General features: G+C 34.0%; 1 protein-coding gene and 1 long non-coding RNA gene across 3 annotated transcripts in view; one reads left to right on the top strand and one right to left on the bottom strand.

Moving 5' to 3' along the window:
• The window catches only part of LOC105278570 (ABC transporter G family member 9), a 53,708-nt gene extending 31,369 nt beyond the window's left edge, over positions 1–22,339 (top strand). The window contains exons 2-12 of one of the 2 annotated variants that reach the window (XM_026971576.1): positions 13,238–13,398; positions 14,127–14,296; positions 14,463–14,568; positions 16,300–16,400; positions 17,419–17,674; positions 17,960–18,130; positions 18,250–18,371; positions 18,708–18,915; positions 19,503–19,717; positions 20,019–20,227; positions 21,280–22,339. In XM_026971576.1, the coding sequence (XP_026827377.1) occupies positions 13,238–13,398; positions 14,127–14,296; positions 14,463–14,568; positions 16,300–16,400; positions 17,419–17,674; positions 17,960–18,130; positions 18,250–18,371; positions 18,708–18,915; positions 19,503–19,717; positions 20,019–20,227; positions 21,280–21,475 (1,915 nt within the window). In that variant the 3' untranslated portion in view covers positions 21,476–22,339. The remainder of the gene's footprint in view (positions 1–13,237; positions 13,399–14,126; positions 14,297–14,462; positions 14,569–16,299; positions 16,401–17,418; positions 17,675–17,959; positions 18,131–18,249; positions 18,372–18,707; positions 18,916–19,502; positions 19,718–20,018; positions 20,228–21,279) is intronic. The other variant, XM_026971575.1, reaches the window with a different exon arrangement.
• Positions 13,333–15,115, bottom strand: LOC113562344. Its single transcript, XR_003406864.1, has 3 exons — positions 14,658–15,115; positions 14,418–14,554; positions 13,333–13,406 (listed from the first exon to the last, which is right to left on the bottom strand). It is a non-coding gene; the product is annotated as an uncharacterized LOC113562344 (long non-coding RNA).
• Positions 22,340–24,478: the final 2,139 nt, after the last annotated feature.

Genomic DNA, 24,478 nt, shown 5'->3' with positions numbered 1-24,478 from the left:
TTAAAATCTGATAATCGACGGTGCGTACAATTGCTTCGCATATAATATCCACGGAACGGTCTCGCCGCTCTTGCGTCGCTTTGCGTATGCACTTGGCGCGAGACACTACTGTGTCTCTTGACTACGTTATAATTAAACAGGTTGATGAGAATTTACCTTTGTATCACCGCAATTGTGATAACCATCAATTATAGTTGTGCTGCGTTGCTGTTGTTAATCCTGTCACGCAATTTTTTAAATGCGCGCATTTTCATAGAGAAAAATACACGCCGTCATGTAATAATAGAATAAAAATAGATCGTGGATCATGTTTTTCTATTTCGTCAATCGAAAATTCACAATTTGGAAAAACGCAGTATGTAGGTTTCCAAGATCTTCAAGCGAGGTAAAGATTATTTGGTTCGTCAGAAAATTTCTATTTTGAAATGTTCAATACATTTAATTTGACGATTTTGTTAAATTCCAAATAATTTTAATTTTAAACAAGTTGAAATAACGATAATTGATATTCCCACTTGCTGATTACACATCATCATAATAAAATTTGCTTCCGTAATTCGAATCATTTCTGCGGTTTCCTATGTGATCATGATGCGTTTTATTGTACATGAAATTATTTTAACTCACAATCAGTAGCATAGTGTTGCAATTTATTTTTCTCATTTTCAGTACGTATTGGGGGAAGTTGCAGTTCACAGGTTATTACATACGACGTTAGTTCAATATTTGTAACATGCATGAGACATTTTGGTTAATTCGTTTTCTATTTACATTCTAAATTTCGTTACAATTTTTATTCAAATCTTCGTTATAATTGTTATAATTAAAAATATAGCAAATAGAGCCAATTTCTCATTGTAACGAAAAATTAATACCTGCATCGATATACAACGTGATTAAACTATTTTTTTATTTGTAGCCTTCAAATTTGATGAAAGTACGTAAACCTGTGTCTATTTTGTGTAACAAATTGCATTTGGTCGACTAACTTTTATCAACATTGTAACAGGATTAGTGCATCTACATGGCTCATATCATTAGCGAGAAAGTGATTGCGAGATCATTATCACTGATCCTTGAGGCGATCAGTCGTAAAAGTATCTCACTAAATATATTCAGCGTATTCTGGTCTGCATTTTCTTCATCTTCCTTAAAGAGAGTCACCAGAGGAACACGCACAGTGTCGGAGGCGCGCGCGTGCGCGCACACGCGAGTGATACCGCACGTTGTGCAACGTTACGTTTCTGCAAAACATCGCGGCGCTCATACGCGCCGTTGTACATACCACTATCATTAATACCAACACCACTATTAGCAACAAGACAAACGTCACCCCTGCCGCCACCATCATTGGTATTGTCGTTACGTGCGCGCACGCGCGTATTCACTTGCTTGCTTGCTTGGTGGCGATGACGTGTGAGCGTTACACGTGGGTCAATGACTTGATTAAGTCGGTATATAATGTCGCGCACGCGCCGGTGTATGTATGTACGTGCGAGCGACGCGACGTTGCGCGTGCGTGCTACACACAATGCACATGTATGCATTTGTACGAACATGCAAGCGAGTATACAGGCTGCCCAATATTCCAATCCAAAAACAGCTCTAGCCGATACTTTGTATTGTATGATCCAAACTTGTCTTCACATCAAACTATATCGAACAGCCAACTTCAGCTGCTCGTTTATTCGGCAACACCCAGTACCAATCGTTGGTGTCACCGTGTCAAAATGTTCAACAGGACTAAAGGTTTCGTTGTAATCCAGCTCTTCCCTAAATCTACGAGCAACCAATCACTTTAACTCAATATTATACTGTTTACTTTTTGATCCGGTAGACCCATCGGTTGGAAATAGGCTTGCGATCTGAAGGCAGTTTTACAAGTGTCCATGTAGAGTTTTCTTTCAAAGAATTCAGTTCGTCTTTCATTGCCTTCTGCCAGAGCAGGTGATCTGTTAGTCTCACTGTAATTTCTGAGTCTGTCCATTTCAGTGAGAAGTATATCTCAAGTCGCGAAGAAGGTTTCAATTTCCCTCTATCTCGCAGTTTTTGCTTTGGCGTTTTTACTAATTCATGATTGTCTTCGGACGGTAGGGGAATCAGAAACTACTTTATCAGGAACTACTTTATCAAGAACGACTTTCTCAGGAGAATTATATAAGGTTTTTTTGTCAGGAATCAGTGCTATGGTTTTTCCATCACTGTTGGCTTTAAATACCACATTCTTGCTTCGAATCATCTTGTTTTCAGATTTGAGTCATATCCGATTTCAGTTATCCAACGAAGATCCCTTGTCCCTTGGCATCTCACTTTTTCCGTTGTTCTTTGGATACATGCAGATAGAATCTAATTCTGAAAATGTGAAGTGTTGTCAAAGTTGAGGATCTTCCTGTAAACAGCTCATACAGTATTTTCCCTTCAACACCGCTTGGTCCAGTACGATTAAGTACGCAGATATGCATTCACCGCTTCTGCCCAGAGCAACTTTGGAAGATCCTTGGCTAGTAACATGATTCTCGCTGTCTCAACTGTCCGGTTTGTCCGCTTAACACGTCCATTTTGTTCAAGTATATGGATTAGTTATGATAAACTGCACTCCATTTTTCTTGAGTAACTTGCGGACATTCTGGTTTTCAAATTCACGTCCACCGTCACACTAAAATCGTTTGAATAAATATTACTAAAAATATGTCAGAAGAAAAAGTTTTCTTGGTATAAATTGATACATTATTATATTATCATTTGTAAAATTAAACATAATTTAATTAATAAAATTAAATATGGACTAAATGTTCAATGAAGGTTGACAAGCTTTTGAATGAAATTTACAAGTAAATAATTATAATTCTTTTATATAAGAATATAGGTCTCACTATGTATATTTTTCCTGAAATATTTCGGATAAATTAAATTTCAGAGTTCGATAAAACCACAAGTATTTAATAAACCGTCCATAAATATATGAGTGTTATAAGCGCATTTATCACGCATGACTACATCGAGTAAATCCATTCAATTTGACAAGACACAAGTGTTTTGTGACGTGTTCGGCACTTAATGTGAAACTAACCGTTTGAATATAACGTGAAAGGTGAGTGACCTGTATAAACGCATGTGTGTCGAAGCACATTGATCTAACAGTCGCAATAAAATTACTGTTAGACATTCAATAAGTTATCATTATTAGGATTGTATACAAGTTTTTATAAAAGAGCTATCATCTATATTAATTTTTAAGTATATCTTTTTTTAAAATGTTTTTTGTTATTTTAACTATATTAGTTTTGGTTTCCGGATTGGAGCCGCGTTTTTTATCATTTTGATTCCGATGTTTCGTGAGTATTTCAATCTACTTCATCAGAGAAAGAAATAATAATCTGATACTTTCAAATAGAATACTTATAGATGATGTTTTGCATATTATTTGTTAGATTATTCTAGCTATTTATGTAGAGAAATCCTTTTTTTACTAACGTAATGTACTTTGTCCAAGAAGTTTGGTGACACAGATTTTATACTGCGGAGCAATAAAGTTGTTAGTTCTTAATACTAATTTTGTCAACTTGAAAAATGTAGTAAAAATATCAAGATTAAGGACGACATCAGCGATTTCAGTAACCTTAACATATATTGTCAAGGACATGGCTTTGACTAATTAGCAAAAAGTTTTAGTTTTAGCCATCGCTCGTTGTTTATTACAAAGTTATGAACAATAAAAATCGGTAAAGTCGCTTCTAATCTTAACATTTACCAAGTTTCTTTTTCTAGTATTTATTCAATATTCCCATATCACAGAAACGCAGAATTTTGTTAGTATATGCAGTACTTTATTTACGAATGTCATTTTGTGTTTTCCGTAACTATCCGATGACTTTTGTGACTCTCTGTATTAGTCGCTATCCACAATTGGCATTTGTTATTTCAATAACAGCACGCACGAAGGAACGTAAATGTTGAGATAACTGGCATTCTCAATCGAGTATTAGGAATGAATCCAATCAGGTCATTGACCCGCCTTTGAATTTTAGAACACGATTTCTTCAGTGGGTCCATTCGAGTTACAATAAAGTCGCTTCGTAATATGACCCGTTACTCGATGTACAATGATTTGTCAGGAGCGAAAAATATTGGATTTTGTAAACTCAAACTGGGTTTGATTTTCGAAATTATTCAAAAAGGTCGGAGATACTTTTTTAATTTTTAATTATTAATTTCATGATTATAGAAACTTAATAAATATTTCATTAAATTGTAAATTGAAATTAATACTTAGAAGAAAAATAATTACAGTTGTCTATTTTACTGATGATACATTATGTTACCAATAATTAATAATTATAATCTATACATATAAAATCCCTATTCTGTCTGTCGTTGAATTGATCGGGTACTTCCCGACATGCTAGAAACACCAAATTTCGCATGGTGATAGGGGTTCACCCCCAGGTAATGGGAAAATTCTTGAAATCTTTAATTTCAACAATGATAACGCCTGGCGTAGACAGGCGTTTCCCTAGTTAATAATATTATTATTATTAACAATGAAATTATTATTCATGATTTTGCTGATGCGTTGATTTGAACTGGTTTTAGTCGATAGACGATGAATAGTATTGGACAAATTTTTAATAATCGATTTAATAACGTTTCTATACAATCAGCTCGTCGCGCACATTCGAGTGTTAATATTAATTTTATTAAATATTCAATATCTAATGAAATGTTAGGTTCTTTGAGACTCGTGGCACAACGGTCAGTGACCCATTACAGTTTATGCTATAAAATATTGAGTTAACCCGAAAGTCCATCCGATCCCCTTAGCAAAATTCAAACGCAAAACTCTGCATTAAGAATTAATACAAAGTTTTACGTTACTAAAAGTCCATGCAAATCTTTTTGACAGAGTTCAAGTTTTACTTTGTAATATTAATTCTTAATGTAGAGTTTTTTTTTACTAACAATAAGAGCATCAGCATGGATTTTCTTGCTGATGCTCATTAAGTTAGCTTCCTTACCAGCGCTAAATACATTCTAATATATTTCAAAATTAAGCTCAATCAGATAACGGAAACAAATGATCCAATGGTCCAATCCTGTTAGAAACAGGACAAAAAAGAGAAACAAATAAGTTTATTTACGAAAAGTGAGAAAATCTGATAAGTTTGAATAAAGATTACATAAATCGCGTATTCATTGGACCGAAGAAAACATCGACTTTTGTTGTTTAAACTTGGGGTATACTCATTCCGTGTCTTGAATCTTTAAAGCGTTTTGGTTATTTTACATATATTCTCCTCGACACATTCAGTTAGTTGTTTAAATTCTATATATTTGTAATATGAACTTTTTTTCTATTTATGTGTACTATTTAATTTCCACTCCTTTCTTAGCCAATCCTATATACCGGGCATTATATAATAATAAAATTAGACAAAGAAAAAGCAAATAACCCATACATCCCATATGTGTTACTTGCTTTTTCTTTATTTAGTTTTTTTCCTTAGAAAATCTTTACATTATCTTCTATATTGAAATATTAGATGGTTAATATCTTCTAATTCTATTTATATCTCAATCAATGTAGCCTTTTTTGAATTTGAAGAAATTCCTTGGAGTTATAATGATTAGTTCTTAGATCCGTTCCACGATTCGAGTTTAACATACATCAATGTTAAACAATGGATAAGATTTAAAGAAAGTGAATTGATTTAATCGGGCACAATTTCTTTTTTCGTATTTCTGTTGCTGTCGAGTGAACACACAGAGTGTGTTCATTACTGTGTTTTTATTTTTGTATGGTTTTTAGTCACTGGGTGAATAATTTATTCATAGTTTAGTTAACGAACTACTACTTATTTATTATTATTAATAATTATTCTAAACTACGTTTATCATGTGAACGTTAAAAATGAACATGTTACAGCAAATGTTGGCTAAACACCAAAAACATTGCGTGAATCTTAATCAAGCAATAATAAGATATCGATGTATGTAATAATTACTAACTGAGATGCACGAAATCTCTCATCTCTGAGTTTTTCTAATATCACACGTACACATATGTACGCGTGATCCATAATCAATTAATGCTTAGAATTTCGACTAAATTTGCGCGGGTGGACGCGCAGCACGACCTCCACGAGATCGAAAGTGAGAATTTTAGCGCTTATCAAGGCTACTTGACGCAGCCATTCGGTTAAACACACGACGAAATAATCGCCATTGACATTCAACGCACTGTAGACCTAACACAGTGGTGGGAATAGAAAAAAAAAGATAGAAGAAGAGGAAGAAACTTCGCGATATCGATGGTATCGAGAGGCAGTGCCGATGAAACATCGAGGTTTTTGATAAAAAAAAAAGAAAAAAGAAGCTGCGAAATACCGATTGTTATTCTGGATTACTTGCAATTTTTTCGTAGAAATAAAAGGTGATGAAGGAAGAAATAGAAGAGGAGTAGGAAGGGGAGAGGAAAAAGAGAAAAAGGAGAAGAATGACGACGACGACGACGAGGGGAAGGATTGCAGGCAGACTCTGCCTTGTTTTTTGGACAGTGCACTGGCGTTCGAGAATAAGCATCGTAAAAATCGAAATTGTTTCTCGGAACGTTTCGACTTTCGCCAGATGAATCTCTTAAAATATATCTGAAATTCTCCACATCCCGCCAATATTTGCACAGACGGAATGGTAGAATATATCTGCATGGGTTGTACTGCACTTTTTAAACCCCCGAATGTCATGACAATGCCACATTAGTGGCATAATATATAATTTTCAATTCGACGATAATCTATTTATACATTTGTTGCCTTTGATTTGTAACAGGATTCCGGCATTTTGATATGTTTTAAAACACTGAAGATGGTCCAATGTTGTGACCGAAACGTTTGTTGTATTTGATCATTGGATAAATAATAAATGAATAGCATTGAACATCCAGCTTGCTCGTTTGCCGTGACTTATTTATTAATAAATTAATAAATTAATGGAAATATTTATCAAGTAAAGTGGTATTTTTATTTATTTTTAAGAGAGTAGTATTTTATAATACATTAATAGACATCAAGATTTTCATGAATACTTTAATATAATCATATGTCAAGTGAAGAAATTCGTGATATTACATAATTAAAATATTAAAAATGATTGTAGAAGCTGATATGTATGGTTACAACGGTAACCGATAAATATGTGATGCCATATTTACTATTCGAAAAATCTCTTTGACTCTAATGGATATAATAAAAATAGGAATATACATATATAATTACCCTTCTAATTCCACTAGTAGTTAGGACCTTATGTTATAAACTTATTTTTTTAATAACTTTTTAATAAATAACGAGAGACGGCTAAAACTTTTTAAAGTTTAGGTTTTTTGAAGTTTTTGAAGTTTAAAATAAGTTCAACAATATACAGGGTATAATTTAATTCGCGCCCTATTTACACAGTGATGTTTCTTATGAAAAACTGAGTCAAAAAGTCCTGAATGAGTTTTTTCTATAATGTTTAATAAAGTAGTAATTATTGAGTAAGGTCAATCCTATCAACGCCGTCCTTTAGAAGTATACACGTCTGTGAGTCACACAGCATGAGCAGCGGCGAAGTATTCACGCACACTACCAGACGCTCGGCTCAATGACGTATACTCGGCTAAAGACACTGATTGCATTGACGTTCCTCAATAATTACTACTTTATTAAACATTAGAAACAAAATGGTGATTACAATGGTGAACAAGATTAAGGTCTTTAGGAAGTTGATTCCGCTGAACTGAATAATTATCAATCTTTTGAGTAAAAACTTTCTACTTTTTATTATAACTAAATTAGATTGTTATCTGAAAAATAGCAAAAAGTGTAAAAAATAATAGAAATTATTTTGATAATTAAGATTATAACAGTTTTATAAAAACAAAATTTAATTTTTTACAAAAAAAAGCGAATTAATTTACGCACCTAATATATTCAGCTTTAAATATTTTTCTATTTGATGCTCATATTAATAACGTCTCCAATCAAAAACTGATTAGTTGAATATCCGCTGTAATAAAAGAAATATTGAAAATTTAGTTGTAGAACTACATTATTTATATAATAACTCTTCTTTTTTCCTAGCCTTCCCGACTTCTTTTTGTCTTTCTCGTTACGCTTCTTCATCTTTGTATGTATACTAGTACCTCCTAACAGACAAAGCAGGCACTTCTTTCTTTCTCGATCTCCCTTACCCTTTCTTTCTTCCTAGTAATGTCGTTTCGCCATTTCTGTTTGCAAGCAAGCATACACCAGTTTACCTAGAGAAGGATGATTTTACTTTCACACGAGAGCTTTCGATGTATGAACGAGAGGAGTAAAAGGTACTGCTCGTCTTACCGTCGCGTCGTTCAGAAAAATAGGCCAACGAGTTTCCATTCATCACTCTTGTATCAAAAGCGCGAAATATAAAGGACATAAAGTGGTGAACCTCAAATTACGATCGGAAAATCAGTCGATTGATATTGATTGTTGATGCTGGTTTTAATTAACGAAATTCTCTTTTTCTGTTAAAACAATTGGACTTACAATTAGCTTAAAAAGAACATGCAATTTATAGTAATTTATGCTCATTCTTTTTAATTTTCTTCCTATTGTATTAGAATACAGGGATTAGGGTACTACAGGTTTATAATACGTTAATCTAGATTTTTTATTTTATCTATCTTAATAGAATAATTAAAATATGTTATTCACTGGATTTTCAGCTATGACAACGATTAAGAAATATAGTAGTGTCTGGTGCCATATGCACACGATGCGATGCATGACTGGCAAGATCACCCCATGTACACATACTTTCTCTAGATTCCAGATACGATTGATACCAAAAAAATATAAGACATTAATTATTTTTTATTTTTATTCTTTTTATTCAAAATACGCTCTTTCTAAATCAATATAACGCTAGCAACAATTAAAAATTGGTAATTATTATAACATCAAATAAATTACCTACGTTTTTGATGTTTCTCATTGGTGCAAACACATTTCAATATATCGTCTGCATACGTTGTATAATCGTTGATATAATTTACGCTTTGCTACTTACTAAGAACATGTGATGAGATTCTTATAGAGCCATAATATATTTAAATAGTCCAAAATGATTTCTTCTCACGAAAGTAAATTAGTTTAGTTTGTTCGTGCGCAGTTCTTTTGACAGTTCATTCACCCTTCTTCATACTTGTGTTATTCTAGTGAGAAATAGAGAAAAGAGTAAGGGTGAACAAAACACGAAAAAGAAGTTACTCAACACACTCATTATAAAATTCTCAACATATTCGTTATATCAATTTTACTTACAATTAGATTTAGATATTTAGGTTTAGTAGCACATACTGTTTGTTTTGCGACAGTAAATACAATAAACTACAATAAATACAATTCTTGATAAATGTAGTTGTTATTCAATTAATTTACTTGATTCCTCATTGATGATGAGGAACGTAATTTTCTAAATATTATCTGATATATTTTTTCAAGCTCGACATACTCTTTCCGTATATCGATATTAAATAAATAGAACGTAAAAGAAAACTCGCTTTAAACTCTAGAATCCTATATACTTGTTCAGTTACAATAAATGAACGTAATTCCTGACAATTATATTTGTTATCGAATTTAATTTACTTTTTATTGACGAATATCCACGTAATTTCTTAAATATTGCACGGAATGTATCTTCGATATCTTCTCAATATATCAATACGACGATTACCGCTTTGTTTTAATTATTTACAATATTCGTACGTTAACGACTACACTGAAAAAAAATTTTGTTCAACGATCTAAACACATTTAGTTGTTTGAAGATTTAGTTAATGCAACAACTTTCTAATCAATCGAACTTAACTGTAGTCTACTTAACAAACTGTTCAATGTTAGTTGAAAAAAATGGTTCAACCATTTCATTTAGTTGACGGGACTATCATCATTTGGTTACCTTTAAGAAAAATCAGTTACCAGCATCGTTATATTTATTTCGACAGTCTCACGAAGTTAACTAAATGCGTTTATATCAGACATACAAATATTTCATTGTTTTAAATGGGAGAATTTGTTTGAATGGACTGTGTCTTTATTATATGAGATAATAACGTTTTCATAAATTACATATATTCAAGACAACCAAATGTTTTGTTAAGTAAGTATACATTCTGCATTGTATAGACAAATTCTTAAGTAAGACTAACCCAATCAATTATTACTTGAAGTTTATGATAAGCTTAAATATTTACTTACTTTAACTGAATGTACATTTTGAAAGGTAATATATTTCAGACAATACAACTTAATTGTTTGTTGGAAAATAAGGTTGTTAATATTTTGGGTTAACAAAATTTGGGACTGGTAATGTTAAACGTATTAACAACGTTAAATCAACATTTATTTAGTTAAAGTGAACTACTCAACTTTCCAAAAGTACTAAGTAATTCTGACCATACATAGTGTTTATTTAATTCTAACTCATCTTTAAAATAAAACCAAATTTGTTTGGTTTAACATTGTAATATTCAGTTCTTTGAGAATATATATAGTTAAAGGCTTGAGATCTAATTTACACAGAACATAGTTAACTGCCCAGTCAGCATCGACCGATAGATGGCCAGGCCAGGCGTGACGTTCTCGCAAGAAACATTGCGTTATCACCTTACAAATAACTATCCGGAAAACCGTGCACGCGAAAATAATATAAAGTCAATAATAATATAAAGTCGTGGTCGAAACGTTGTGCTTCACTATACGTGTGTGTAACCAACTTGGTCGTAATAAATTAAAGATTATATAAAGTATAAAGTCATTCGAATCAAATATTTGGTTACCGTATTTTAATAGCTAGTTATTCCAAAAAAATGTTAATTCCAATTAACTAAATATTTTTTCTTGTTACCTTTCATTTGATCATAGGAAGTAAACTTTGATATCATGAAATGCCTAAATGGTTAATCGAATAAATTCGTTAGCTTTCGACAATACTTTTTATGTTACATGAACAAATGACTTTTCTGAAGAAACAAATATTTTGTCGAACTAAGACGTCTTCACACTTAAAATAACTCGTGAATGGTTTGGACTAGCAAGAACGATAGCTCATTCAATTTAATTTATTACAAAATAAACAAAATATTTTACTTCATTAAAAGGATATTGTGTTGTGTTAAATAAACATAAAGTTCGTCCTACTCTACGTTTTGTCACTATGACTATATCCTTGGTTAAATGAAAAAATATAACGTTCGCGGTAATATTGATTTATATAGGTTTCAACTATAATGAAGTCGAACGAAAAAACTACATCCTTATTTTAAACATAGATTTTGTTGTTCTTTCATTATTTTTTGTTTGACACACACATCTTTTTGTTATCTCAATTAATGCTATTTTATGAGTCATCAAAACATCAAAACAACAATTTCTCTTCAATTAAATATACTGTAGAATCAAATAAATATTTTGTCTGCAATAACTAAATTTGGTTGGACCAAATTTAAAAATATCGTAACCATTAAACAAAATATTTAGTTCTTATTACATTGACATTTATTTGAACGTATCCGACCGCAGCATTTTGTTAAGTCAAATAATTTTTTTTTCGTTGAACAAATTTTTTTTTCAGTGTACGATTACGGTGACACAGGGTATTTTTAAAGTTTCGTTTCGAGCATAAAATAATAGGAAATCTTAGGTCACACGTGTGTTCTGTTACATATGTGTCAGTACGCGTGCGAGTTCATTGAACTTTGCGAATGAGTCCGCTGATTATGAGCCGATGATACAAACACACATAGTCTCTCTAGGCAACGAGTTTGCTCATGTGTTGTATTGAAAGATTCCTCGTAAGGATGTCAAGGCCACAACCTAATGGGAGGTCGTTACCACTGGGATCTCTCTCCTCCTTCTCCCTCTCTTGCTCTCTCGCTCTCATTTTCTTCCTCCCTTTCTCCTTTCCTTTTTCTCCAGCTCTTCTTCCTCTTTCTTTTCTTCCTCGTTCGATATATCTCATTCGATCGACACTATTCGAAGCATTTACGTGATTGTGTTATTTATGATGCATATCGAAAAAGATGTCATCCTGCAATCCTCGCGTGCGCTCCTGCGCAAGCATATGAAATCACACGGGTAAATCTACCGATTAGCGAACCCACCTCCTATCACCTTGTCCTTGACATATATTATAGAGGTCACCCTCCTGAGTGACCTTCAAAAGGTTTTAGCCGTCGGTCGTTGTTTACTAAAAAGTTATTAACAAAAAAAGTTTAATAATTTTGCACGAATTTTCAGCCGTCCACAACAAGCAAAAGGTTATATTTTCCGAAACTGGAGCCCCGGACACATACGCTCGGTTTCAGCCCGCTTCGGGAGAGGGCGGGGGGCAGGGGCGAAGCCCCCGCTCCCCTCCAGAACCAGTGTAACAGATTTTACCGTACAGATTTTGATCACCTGGTACACGGCACGGATTCCGGCGGGGGAGGGTGAAGCCCCTGCCCCCGCCCTCCCGCGAAGTGGGCTGAAAACGAGCTGTCCGAGGCTCCAGTTTCGGAAAATATAACCTAACCAGGTTAGGTTAGGTTAGTTTAGGTTAGGTTAAAGCAGAGAATACTTTGTATTTAACTGTTTATGCTTTTGGTTAAAGTGAAGAATACTTTGTACTTATATTAAAAGAAACTATTCTATATATTAACGATTCACTGCTTTAAATGACTTTCCTTCCTTCGTTTATATACATATTCGTCTTTTATATCTTTCAATATTCAAAATAACTACTATATTTGCAAAATTTCTTTTGTTAATAACTTATTCATAAACAACGATCGACGACTAAAACCTAGTGCGGGTTATTCGGGAAGGTGACCTTTGTAATATATGTCAATATTATGTTCTTGGTTCGCGTAGACAGCTGAAAATTCGTGCAAAATCATTAAACTTCTTTTGTTAATAACTTTTTAGTAAACAACGACCGACGGTTAAAACTTGCACAATGTTACTCAGGAGGGTGACCTCTATAATATATGTCAAGGACAAGGTGATAGGAGGTGGGTTCGCTAATCGGTAGATTTACCATATAAAAATATTTTTTGATGATAGATAGAGGTCTTATGTTTCACGTGTATAAGTTAGAACATTTATCTTTGACAGAAACATGCAAAGCAAAACGATTGAGGAACATCTTTCTTTAAAGCGAACCCTTTTGATATTTACAGAGTGGAAAGCTCAGCACTGCAGTTAGTGTGCCCGCTGGATTCTCGTCCGGTACAGTTAATCTTCCGAGGATTACAAGTGGTCAAGGATAAGCGAGCACTCTTACGAGATGTTTCAGGAGTCGTCAAACCGGGTGAATTATTGGCCGTCATGGGTCCTTCAGGTATTAAACTGATCACATCAAATTCGTATGCTTAGTCTTAGTTCTTAAGACTAACAAGTCGCGGTTAACTTTTATTACAAATGGTCAAGGATCCTAATTTCTTCAGGATTATTGTTTAAATAAATAATAATCATAATATTAATAAAACAATGAAATCAATTACGACAGTTTGTATGAAGTTAACATTAGCATACAACGTTTCTTTTATCTCCAGTTTTATATTTAGGAATAGGAAAGTCGCATAGTAATGAGTACGGCGAATGCAATGGATAATGCATACTTGTCTTTTTCTAGTCAAAAAGTCGCATAAAATTTTGTGAGACAATGTATTATCAACAAAGTACCAGTTTCACGGTTCTTTTTCTGTATTAAAATTTTACGTCCAAATATCGCAAAATAGTAGCTTTGAACATGTCAAATCTTTTATTCTATTGTATAATATATGTCACATTTGAATCGATAGTAATAATTTTATTCATTTTTTCGATGAGTTCGTCGGTGATTGTGGTCTTCGGCCTGACTTTGGATTATCGATAATATCTTCCAGTGTTTAGAACATCCATATCACAAACGAAAACTTGTATGCGCGATAAACAATCGTCGCTGTAAATGTGACATGTTAATTCAAGCTTCTCCGTTGTACTAAGTTTGAATAATATTTTAGAAATAAGTTTGTACGTCACGCACTAAGGCATTAAATGCTCTGGCATTAAATATTTGTTACGCAGGTTGCGGTAAAACAACACTGCTGAACTGTTTATCTGGGCGTGTTGGCTTAGACGGCGGTGAAATTTGGCTGAATCGCGAAAGGCTCACCAAACGATGGCGCAGAAGAATCTGTTATGTCCAACAGCAAGATGTCTTCTTCCCTGATCTTACTTTACGACAGACACTCGAAGTAAGTTCAACAATAATGGATATTGCGATAGTGAAAATTCGATTTTGTAGCAAACAGTTATTGCGAACAAGTAATATGCAATAATAATATCTCAATCCTTTGAGGATTAAGTTAGACTCACTTTTTTACAGCTTTGTGGCTCAAGTTGATGATTTACATTTTGCAGTACCAGGCAAGATTGCGGCTTCCGGACACGCTCTCACACTCCCAGAAGATGCAATGCGTGGACCATATCATCGAGGTTCTTGATCTCGCGGCCTGCCAAGATACCAGTGAGTAAAGACAACGACTAGCCGCAAAGTCGCTAGATCGATACCAATTCGACACCAATTGTAATATTATTATTTTTAACGTTTTTAACCTTCGATTCAGTCGTAAAGTCTGTCCTACCATACATGGTTGTACATGCAAATAATTATCGTTCTCAGACGTTTGTGTAATTTTCTAAACATCGTAATCTAATAGTAAAATCCTATTGCTTTGCATCTCGTGTGACCTCAATTATATTCCACTCACAATTCAACTTTTAATTTTACGCGAATTTATGCATATTAAAAAAAGTAATGGGTGTATCAAGAGACACATCAAGGTAGTGTTTCACGCCAAGTTCACGCGTGCAGCGATGCTCGTGCTGCGAGACTGCTCCATGGATCTTATACACGAAGCAACTTGTTCCGCGTCTCATCGATTATCAGATATCAATAACAACTAACAACATTTTTCCTCGACCACTTTTGCGATTCGACCAAGTAGCGCGTGAACTTGGCATCTTTTTTTCCCCTTTTAACGGAAAAGATAAGTTTTGTACAAATTTATTTTTACACGCTTTATTACTTTATATTTTATATAAAGTTTAATTCTATTTATTGTACATTTATATGCTATTTTATTATTATTACTATATTTATTATTTATCACTATTCTGTTTTATATTTGAAAACAATTTGTTTAGGTCTTTAAATAAAATGAAAATTTCATATAAAATCATTTGGAACTAAAGAATTAATTGTCAAAATCACAACTTTATTTGCTCGATAGACTGTTAAAAATGCTTCAATCGCGCGCGCAGATACATTATAAGATTTCATGATTATCTTTTAGACTGTAATTCATTTTAAATTATTATTAATTCTTTTTTTCACTTTTTTCGGTAAATTTTCACTTTTACTTATCCTTCACCAATGACCTTGACCTTGACATATATTATAGAAGTCATCCTCCTGAGTGATTTTCAGATGGTTTCAGCCGTTTATTAAAAAATTATTAACAAAAGAAGTTTTATGATTTTGCATGAATTTTCAGCAATCTACGCGAAGTAAGGACTTGACATTGACATATATGCACTAGATAAAGGTCCCTTGAGTATCGCGCAAAAGGTTTTAACCGTCGCTCATTGTTTATTAAAAAAAACCTATCATACCAATGAAATGCTGAAAATTCATGCAAAATCATAAAACTTCTTTTGTTAATAACTTTTTAATAAACAATGATGAAATGTAACGACACGAGCATGCGCCATGCGAAAAGTACGAACGTTCACGCAAATCGCGGTTCACCTCGGAGGGGGAGGACCCCTGGAGTTTAGTTATATTTTTTTTCGGCGGAGGTGCATAAAGAAAGAATGAAGTTCCGTTTAATAAATTCAGTATTTACTCTTCGTGGTATCTTCGTGGCAACGAGTTACAGCTAATTCAAATCTCCAGTCCATAAAGTTTAAAATAGTAATAAAAACGTTGAGCGTAGTTCGAAAATATCATATTACAATCATAGTCTCATTGTTTATATAGGTGAAATTTCATACATAGTTTACATTGTCTACACGTAGACCTAGATTATTATAGTTTACGCGTAGATGCACAATCCTGGCTGAAGTGTCAAACTTTATAACGCACTACTCATCAAGAGATGGCGTAGCAGGGAGAAAGTTTACAAATGTAGTCGCACTAGAAAGACCGTGTATATATAAAAAATACACATATTGATATTGTTTTTCTATTATATAGTTATTGGAGATTACACAAGGAGGGGACTATCTGGTGGTGAAAAGAAGAGAACAAGTATAGCCTGTGAATTACTTACAAATCCATCATTAATGCTACTTGATGTAAGTTCTTCTTATATTTTGTCTTTATGCATTGTATTTGCGTGTGCATTTATATAAATTCCTGACTATGATATATGTATATATGATTATTTTAGGTATAATAAATCCGAGTAAATATTCATCATATAAAATGTTTATAATTTTTGTTAGACCAAAACTTGCTTAAATTTATTCGTAAAACAATTTATTATTTATTTTCGTTATTTTAATAATAATTGATCAATCAAAGTCTCATGAGATGATAGAGAAAAGAGTTTCGATTAAAATATGTATGTAGAGTGATTGAAAACTCCATAAGTTGACAATTTCTGAGAAAATCTATATATTCCTAAGAATCTACATAGTATTAAAGTACAGAGTTATATAATGTAATATATATTGGGTTGTAACAAATGTTCATAGCAATTTTTAGTGAAATTCTAAGACAATTATTCCGTATGTGCATAAATATTTATTAAATTGCATATTTTACAATTACATGCCGCGGTAATTTCTTCCATTTCCTATCTTACAAGGGTGGTTTTCGTGTCATGAATTTTAAAATGGTTTTTATGGTGTACAGTACTCTAGCAGAAGGGTACTTAAGCAAAGAAATAGGACTGCACATTGAGTTGTTTCCGAGAAAAAACGATGTAAAAATTACCGTGTCTCGTATACTTTTTTTTCATTTTTTGTATGCAACCTGGCTAAAACTGTTTATTTGTGTAAAATAAAGTTAATTTAACCAAAAATTATATTTTCTTTAAAATTAATGCTTTCCAACAATTGTTTTCATTATAATTAATCACGAAATTGGACATAATTTTATTGAACGAACGTACAGTTATTATTGTAAACACTATACCCGATATAAATTAAAACAAATGAAACTCCACTATTTGAAAATAATTATATTATAATAAATATTTCGTTTATTATAATTTTGTTGGATGCATAAGAGAGAGAGAGAGAGAGAGAGAGAGAGAGAGAGAGAGAGAGAGAGATCATTAATTCATGATATATTTCATTTCATTACCAGGAACCCACGAGCGGACTCGACTCACATTCGGCACAGGCACTGATTACGCGGTTAAAGAAATATGCCGAACAGGAGGGTAAGAGCATCGTGGTAACGGTGCACCAACCTAGTTCCAGGATGTTCCACAGTTTTAGTAAGCTTTTGTTATTGAGTCGCGGTCAGGTGGCATATTATGGCTCAACGGCGAATATCGGTAGATTCTTTTCAACAATTGGACTCACACTGTTACCGCATTACAACCCCGCAGATTTTATTCGTAAGTATATCAAGCTAGTCAAATTTGATCTCAATAGAATTTACAATCATACCATGAACATGTTTAACAAATAAGTTTTGCATTTTAATTTTTTTCGTATGTTTTTTCGAGATTATAAAATTTATTCCATTTATTATATTTATAATATTATCTTTAAGAAATATTTTTTTCAGTCATTTCTTTAAAAAAAAATCAAATTAATTTGTACATCTAATGACTTCGAAATAATCAGTGTCTCTGTGAAGAAGCGTTTCAGCATTACCCTGTCACCCCTATTTGTTTCAGTGGAGCAAATCAAAGGACCAGAGGAGGTTCGCGAACGTATCATTGTCGCTGCGAGAGCTGCAAGACAAGGACCTGACTGTCCACTAGAACTCCGCCCGGAGTACAATCCCAGCCAACATCCGCTCTGCGATCATCTCATCCACTATCACGAGCATCACATCAGTCACAACGGTATTATATATTTATATACATATATATATGGCGCTGTTAAGCGGGATGGAGCGCGTTAACAAAATTTTTTTCAGTTATTCTCGCAAAGATATTCTAAATATTTCTTCTGTGCTTTACAGTGAAGGAGGACGAAGGTCGTACGTTGTGGCTAGACACACAGAGCCATGCCAGCAGTAGTGCGAGTTCTACTGATGATGACTATTCCTGGCAATGGCCCACCAGTTTCTGGTCACAATTTAAAGTGAGTATACCTTGGGAATGTTTTCAACAATTATGAGGTATAATCGTGTTCTTCAGGTTGCTGCACTATTAAGCATGGAGTTAAACCATTCCGCATTTCATTCGCTTTCTTCTTCTTTTTTCCTCTCTATTCCCTCTCTCTGCTCCTCCTTCATACTTTACCCCTCTTTGTTTATCTTGCACTTTTTTATCTCTTAACTCCCTTCTTCTCTCTTTAATTTTATACGAGAAAAAAACTTTATTTTAACACAAGGTTAAGTCTAAACAACAACTTAACAAGATAACGAAAAACCGGGCCATAGATGATTTTGTATTATTATTATTGTTATTATTATAGGTATTATCGGAGAGAAATTTTCAAGAGGCACGTCCGCGGATGCTGTCACGTTTAAATTGGTTACAAACAGTGGCGCTAGGACTGCTGGCTGGGCTTTTATGGTTAGGGCTTCCTAGGACTGAAGCAGCCCTTCATGACATTCAAGGATGGATGTTCTTCAGCACCACGTATTGGATGCTCTTTGCACATTTTGGAGCACTCTCTAGCTGTAAGTAGAATTTACACACAGTTTATCTTGAAATCCTATCACAAAAATCTGGAATATGTACCGTGACAAAATTAGATTGATTACCTTGATAGTGTTATTTTATAAACGTTAACATCACAAAATTGAAAAAAAGAAGAGATTTAAATTTGAAATAATTCTTAAGATCGAATAAAGCTAAAACAATTGAATTAATTTGCGGGTTTGCGGATTTTGAATAAAGTAAAATCGAGAGTGGAAAAGAATAAGGAAAAAAGAGGTACCAAAAATGGAATGTACGCGCATTTATTATTCATTAGCACGAGTCGCGTGGGACGTAATTTACGAATACTTAGCGATGGGTTTACGTTAGTACGGATTGAGTGATCCGGTCTACTTATTGTTGATCTTTCATTCCGTGGAAAACAGAGAGTCTTATCCCGTGGAAGTTTGAAATTTGAAAGTAAGAGAAACGTAGCATTCCGTGCGGTAAGATATAAGATCAATATTAGCATTTTCTCCATCGCTTTGCAATGATAAACGATGATGAACGAATGGATAATAGAACATGCAACGATGCCAATGATGATGACGATGATGATATCTTTTAGTTCCCCCGGAACGCGAAGTGATCAATAAGGAGCGCCTGTCAGGATCCTATCGGCTCTCAGCCTACTACCTAGCGAAAATGGCCGGCGAACTGCCGCTGACGATAACACTGCCTGCAGTCTACCATATGATTAGTTACCCGATGTTGGGCTTCCACAATCCGGCAGTATTTGTAACGCTACTTCTGTTCCTGTTGCTCAATACCGTGGTCGCCCAGGTACGTCAATTGCATTTCCGTTCAATTTACCATTCAATTTACATTTTCTAAACCTTTTCATAATCGTATGTCAGGATTTATTAGCAAAGCAATTTATATAATATTTATATTACTTATAAAATATAGTTATGCAAATAATCATAAAAATAAATGATCAACATCGATCGTTTTTAAATGCTATCGATCTGGTCAATAAAGAGATAAAGAATCTAAATTACTCAAGTATTTGATACCTGTAAGTAGATTTCATTGTGCACTCGACAACTCAATTTTACTTTATTTTATTTTCTTTTTTTTGCAGAGCGTTGGATTTTTCGTGGGTGCTTGTTGCCTGGATTTGCAGGTGAGCATAACCGCTTCCGCGCTCTACACACTAGCGACGCAGCTTTTAGGTGGCTATCTAGCAACGTCCGTCCCACCGTGGCTGGCATGGGCCAGGTATGCCAGTATGGTGCATTACGCCTATCAAAACATGCAAATGCTGGAGTTTGGCGTCGGTGAACCGATCACGTAAGGCCTTTTATACTTTTCGCTCGTTACGACTCGACCAATCTGCGTCTTGCGATTATCACAGTCCGAATTCTAATACATGATCTGTCAAGGCTCTAATTGTAAGTAATCATTCACAAGAAATTTATATCAACGGATCAAACGGTGAATGAACTCATTACTATTTGGATGTTCTAAATCGCTTTTGGTACAGGATTCTTCGAGTTCGGTCTGAATACCGAGGGCAAGAGTTTTAGTCGCTTCTATACGATAATATACCGGTGTATAAATAGAAGATTGTACGCGATTTCTTGTCAGAAAAGACATCACAATGCTTCAACACTCCTCACATTAGCTCCATATGACTTGGCTATTCCCAAAATTCAAAAGAAAAACTTAACGTTACGTAACGTTACTTAACGTTACGACATCAATTTTGAGAACATTTAAAAGAGTTTCGACTACGGTTTTGAAATTGGAAAATGGAGTACAATGGCAACACTGAAAAACTTTTTAATCACTTCCTGCGTTGTTTTGACTCGGAAGGAATATTTTGAATAAAGAAAAAATAAAAACAAAAAATAATTGACGTCTTGTGTCTCTTTTGTACCAGTTGCACCAGAGTCTGGACAGACCGTGTATATATTTAGAAAAAGTCTTAAGCTGGTTCTGAGAACAAAAAGATGATTAATGAGATATAACTTTTAGTTAATTGTAATTTGTAATATGTAGAATTTTAGAAATCAAAATTTGTAAAAATAATATGAAAAAATGTTATCTCATCAAAGAAGGACATTTAAATAAAAGAAAAGATTATCTTTTTGAAAAACGTAACCAGCTAGAAAAGTATTGGTACGTATAAGAATCATGTACACAATCACATTAATTTACAAGATCTGATGTTTTGGGAATTATAGATAGGACTTCGGATCAATTGAATTATTTTGCCAAGACAAATCACATCTTTATTTCCTATCTACATTATTTAATATACGTGTATAAATCAAATGAACTCGTCTCGGATAGTGTGTTGTAACTTGTACTGATGAAACGCATAATGTTTTACATGACAGATGCTCGCAGCCGAGTAAATTCCTTGAGTGTAAAAATGGCACGACGATACCCGTTTCCGCGATTTTGGAGAACCAAGGCGGGGCCAGGAGCTCCGGTCTACCAATGTGGGCGAACACGGCAGTGCTCGTGGCATTTCTGATCGTTTTCCGGACCCTGGGCTACCTTGTCCTGCGTTATTATCGCGTACCGAAATGAGCGTAAGACGAAAATCACGCAAATAACATGCAAATTCTCCACGCGATTCTTCTCGCGTATTCACAGCTTTATTATAAAGATAGGATTATATCATTATTGTTATCGTCACATGTCCCGCTTCTGTCGAAATTAACAAACAAGGCTGTTAAAGCTGATTCTTCGGAGTTCTTTTTCATCGAGCCTAATATTGAATATTTGTAAGGTTTTTCTATTGAGCTCGAAAATGAATGAGGGAGAGGCACAAACAAAATTATACTTATGAGTATATCGAGCATTTTCACTTTTCTTGATATGGAGAAACGTGATGTGAAAAATACAAAATTGCACGAGACTTTGCGAGAATTATATATAAAAACATGTACGCTGTGCATTTTCAAACTTTACATCGCGATAAGAAAGAAAAGCATATTATGTGATATGAAAAAGAGATGTACTAATATGTGCATACACAGAGGTGGGCAGCGTGAACAAATACGAAATATTATTGTTTCTTCGTTATTTGTGCAGCCACGAAATGAGAGATGATGCAACGATAGAAAGAAATTCGACGCGGTATCACTGCACCGCAGGATTAACTAAGAATTTATATGATGATATTGATAATAAACCTTTATATGTGTGCGTGCGTGTGTGAGATATTTATACGCAGCATACGTGTACTGCGGATGTATGTGCGAATGTATGCGCGGACATACCGTAAGTTTAGATCTTTGAATGTATTTCTATGCGATCCGTCACGTTCTAATTTTTACTTTTTATTACTGCCGTTGTATTATCACTATGTTAATAACGTTTATTGAAGTACTATGTAATAGGAGAGTACCCTCTCACTGTCATTACTTATTTCATTATCTCGAAACACCGTAACTAAGAAACGAACGAAAAATTATGATGCCAATCCGAAAAATTTATACGCGAGAGAGAGAAAACATACATGTTTCGCATATATTGTCGATTATTGTAGGCCGTTTGTTGACACTAGAAGTTCGCGCACGCCGAAACACGGCGAAAAGGAAAGACTTTTTCACGTCAATTGTAAGGCTACTCTTATTTATTTATTTGTTTCCGATATGATATTATTTTTCATCGCAAAATTACTCACGCACTTGCGTGATTGCGCGAGGCTGGGGTTCAAAAATTCAACGAATGGCGTAAAATATTTTAATCTTTACTTTGAAAATGGAAAGGAATACTGCGTATGCGTGTATTAGAAAATAAAATATATGTATTTCAATCTTATGTATATGTAGGTATGTATGTGTGTATACACATATATACAGGGTTTTAATTTAACTCGCGCCAACTATATTTACACAGTGATGCTTCTTATGAAAAACTGAGTCGAAAAGTCCTGAACCGTTTTTTTTCTATAATGTTTAATAAAGTAGTAATTATTGAGTAAAATCACGCCAATCAGCGCTGATCTTCAGGCGCCGAGAGCCTGGTAGTGTGCGTGAGTACTCCGCCGCCACTATGTGACTCACAGACGTGTATACTTCTAAAGGGCGGCGTTGATTGGCGTGATTTTACTCAATAATTTACAATAATTACTACTTTATTAAATATTATAGAAAAAAAAATCATTCAGGACTTTTCGACTCAGTTTTTCATGAGAAACATCACTGTGTAAATAGTCGGCGCGAATTAAATTACACACTGTATGCACACATACACACACACACACACACACACACACACACACACACACACACATACACACACACACACACACACACACACACATTGTACATATATACGTACATCTATACATACATACATGTACACATTTTGTACACATAATGTATATACATAATGAAATTAGCTAAATATTATTATTTCAATTATTACTATATTATCATAAAATGATTATTATATTGTTATTAATATTATTCTTATTAGTCTCACTTGTACATTTATAACGGACTGAATGAAATGTATTTCTTATACGTGGCGCGCGCGCGTACACACACACACACACACACACACACACACACACACACACACACACACACACACACAAAATACATACACAACATACACGCGCGCGAAAGAAATGATATACATTGATACACCGGAACCACATTAGTATGATATATGATTAGCGTAAATTTTTATTTCATCGATGATATACCGAGATATCATAATATGTTGTTATATTCCTTTCCTCTCCCGTTACATAGTTATGACAAGCCAGCGTTTGTTGTATTTATAATAAATACATTAAAATTATGACAGTTATATATAACGTATGTGCGGAGGAGAAAGATGCGTTTGTTCTGCAACTATAACGTGTTAACTAATGAAGGGAGTAATAATATTATAAGGAATAGAGTGAACTGGACGACTCCAAGGTGGTTGAAAATAGAATTGTCACAGACATAGTGATTACAAAAGAGTTTAAAAAGATCAATGCATATCTCAGCATGCGCTTGTAAATGTGCATGCGTCTACAATTCCGTTTTTCGTTTTCACGATTTGTAACTCTTTAAAACTCTTAACTCTCAAACACTTCAAATTCAATCCCTTGAATCCCAAGCCCTTAATCCTTCGACCCTGAACCCTGACCCACAAACCCCTTTAACTCCAGATCGTTTAATCATAAATACCTTGGCCTTATGAGTTGGGGATTTGAGGGCTTGGGACGCGAGAAGATTTTGGATTTAAGGACTTGGAGATTTGGGCTTTAACGATTCGAAACTTAATGTTTTGCGGTTAAAGAGTCTTGTGTTCACGAGAGTCTGGGACTCGTGATTTATGAGCTACCATGTATCAAAATATGTCTATCTTCAAAATAGTATGTCTCGGCGACAAAATATCGGATAAGGACGTATCAAAATTGATTTTGAAGGTGGATAATAGAACTTTCTGACTCACCCACCAAATTCAATTACTCTAAAGTAATTACTATTTCGACAGCAGTTATCTAAATATTATCAAAATCGACATTTTGTACTCATTTATCTCGGAATTCTGAGGTGTTGGAAAAATTTGGAGGCCGGATTC

The sequence above is a fragment of the Ooceraea biroi genome, chromosome 8 (assembly GCF_003672135.1).
Source record: "Ooceraea biroi isolate clonal line C1 chromosome 8, Obir_v5.4, whole genome shotgun sequence".
NCBI lineage: Eukaryota > Metazoa > Arthropoda > Insecta > Hymenoptera > Formicidae > Ooceraea > Ooceraea biroi.
Note: the sequence above shows the minus strand (reverse complement) of the source record. Positions and strands in the feature narration are given on the sequence as shown.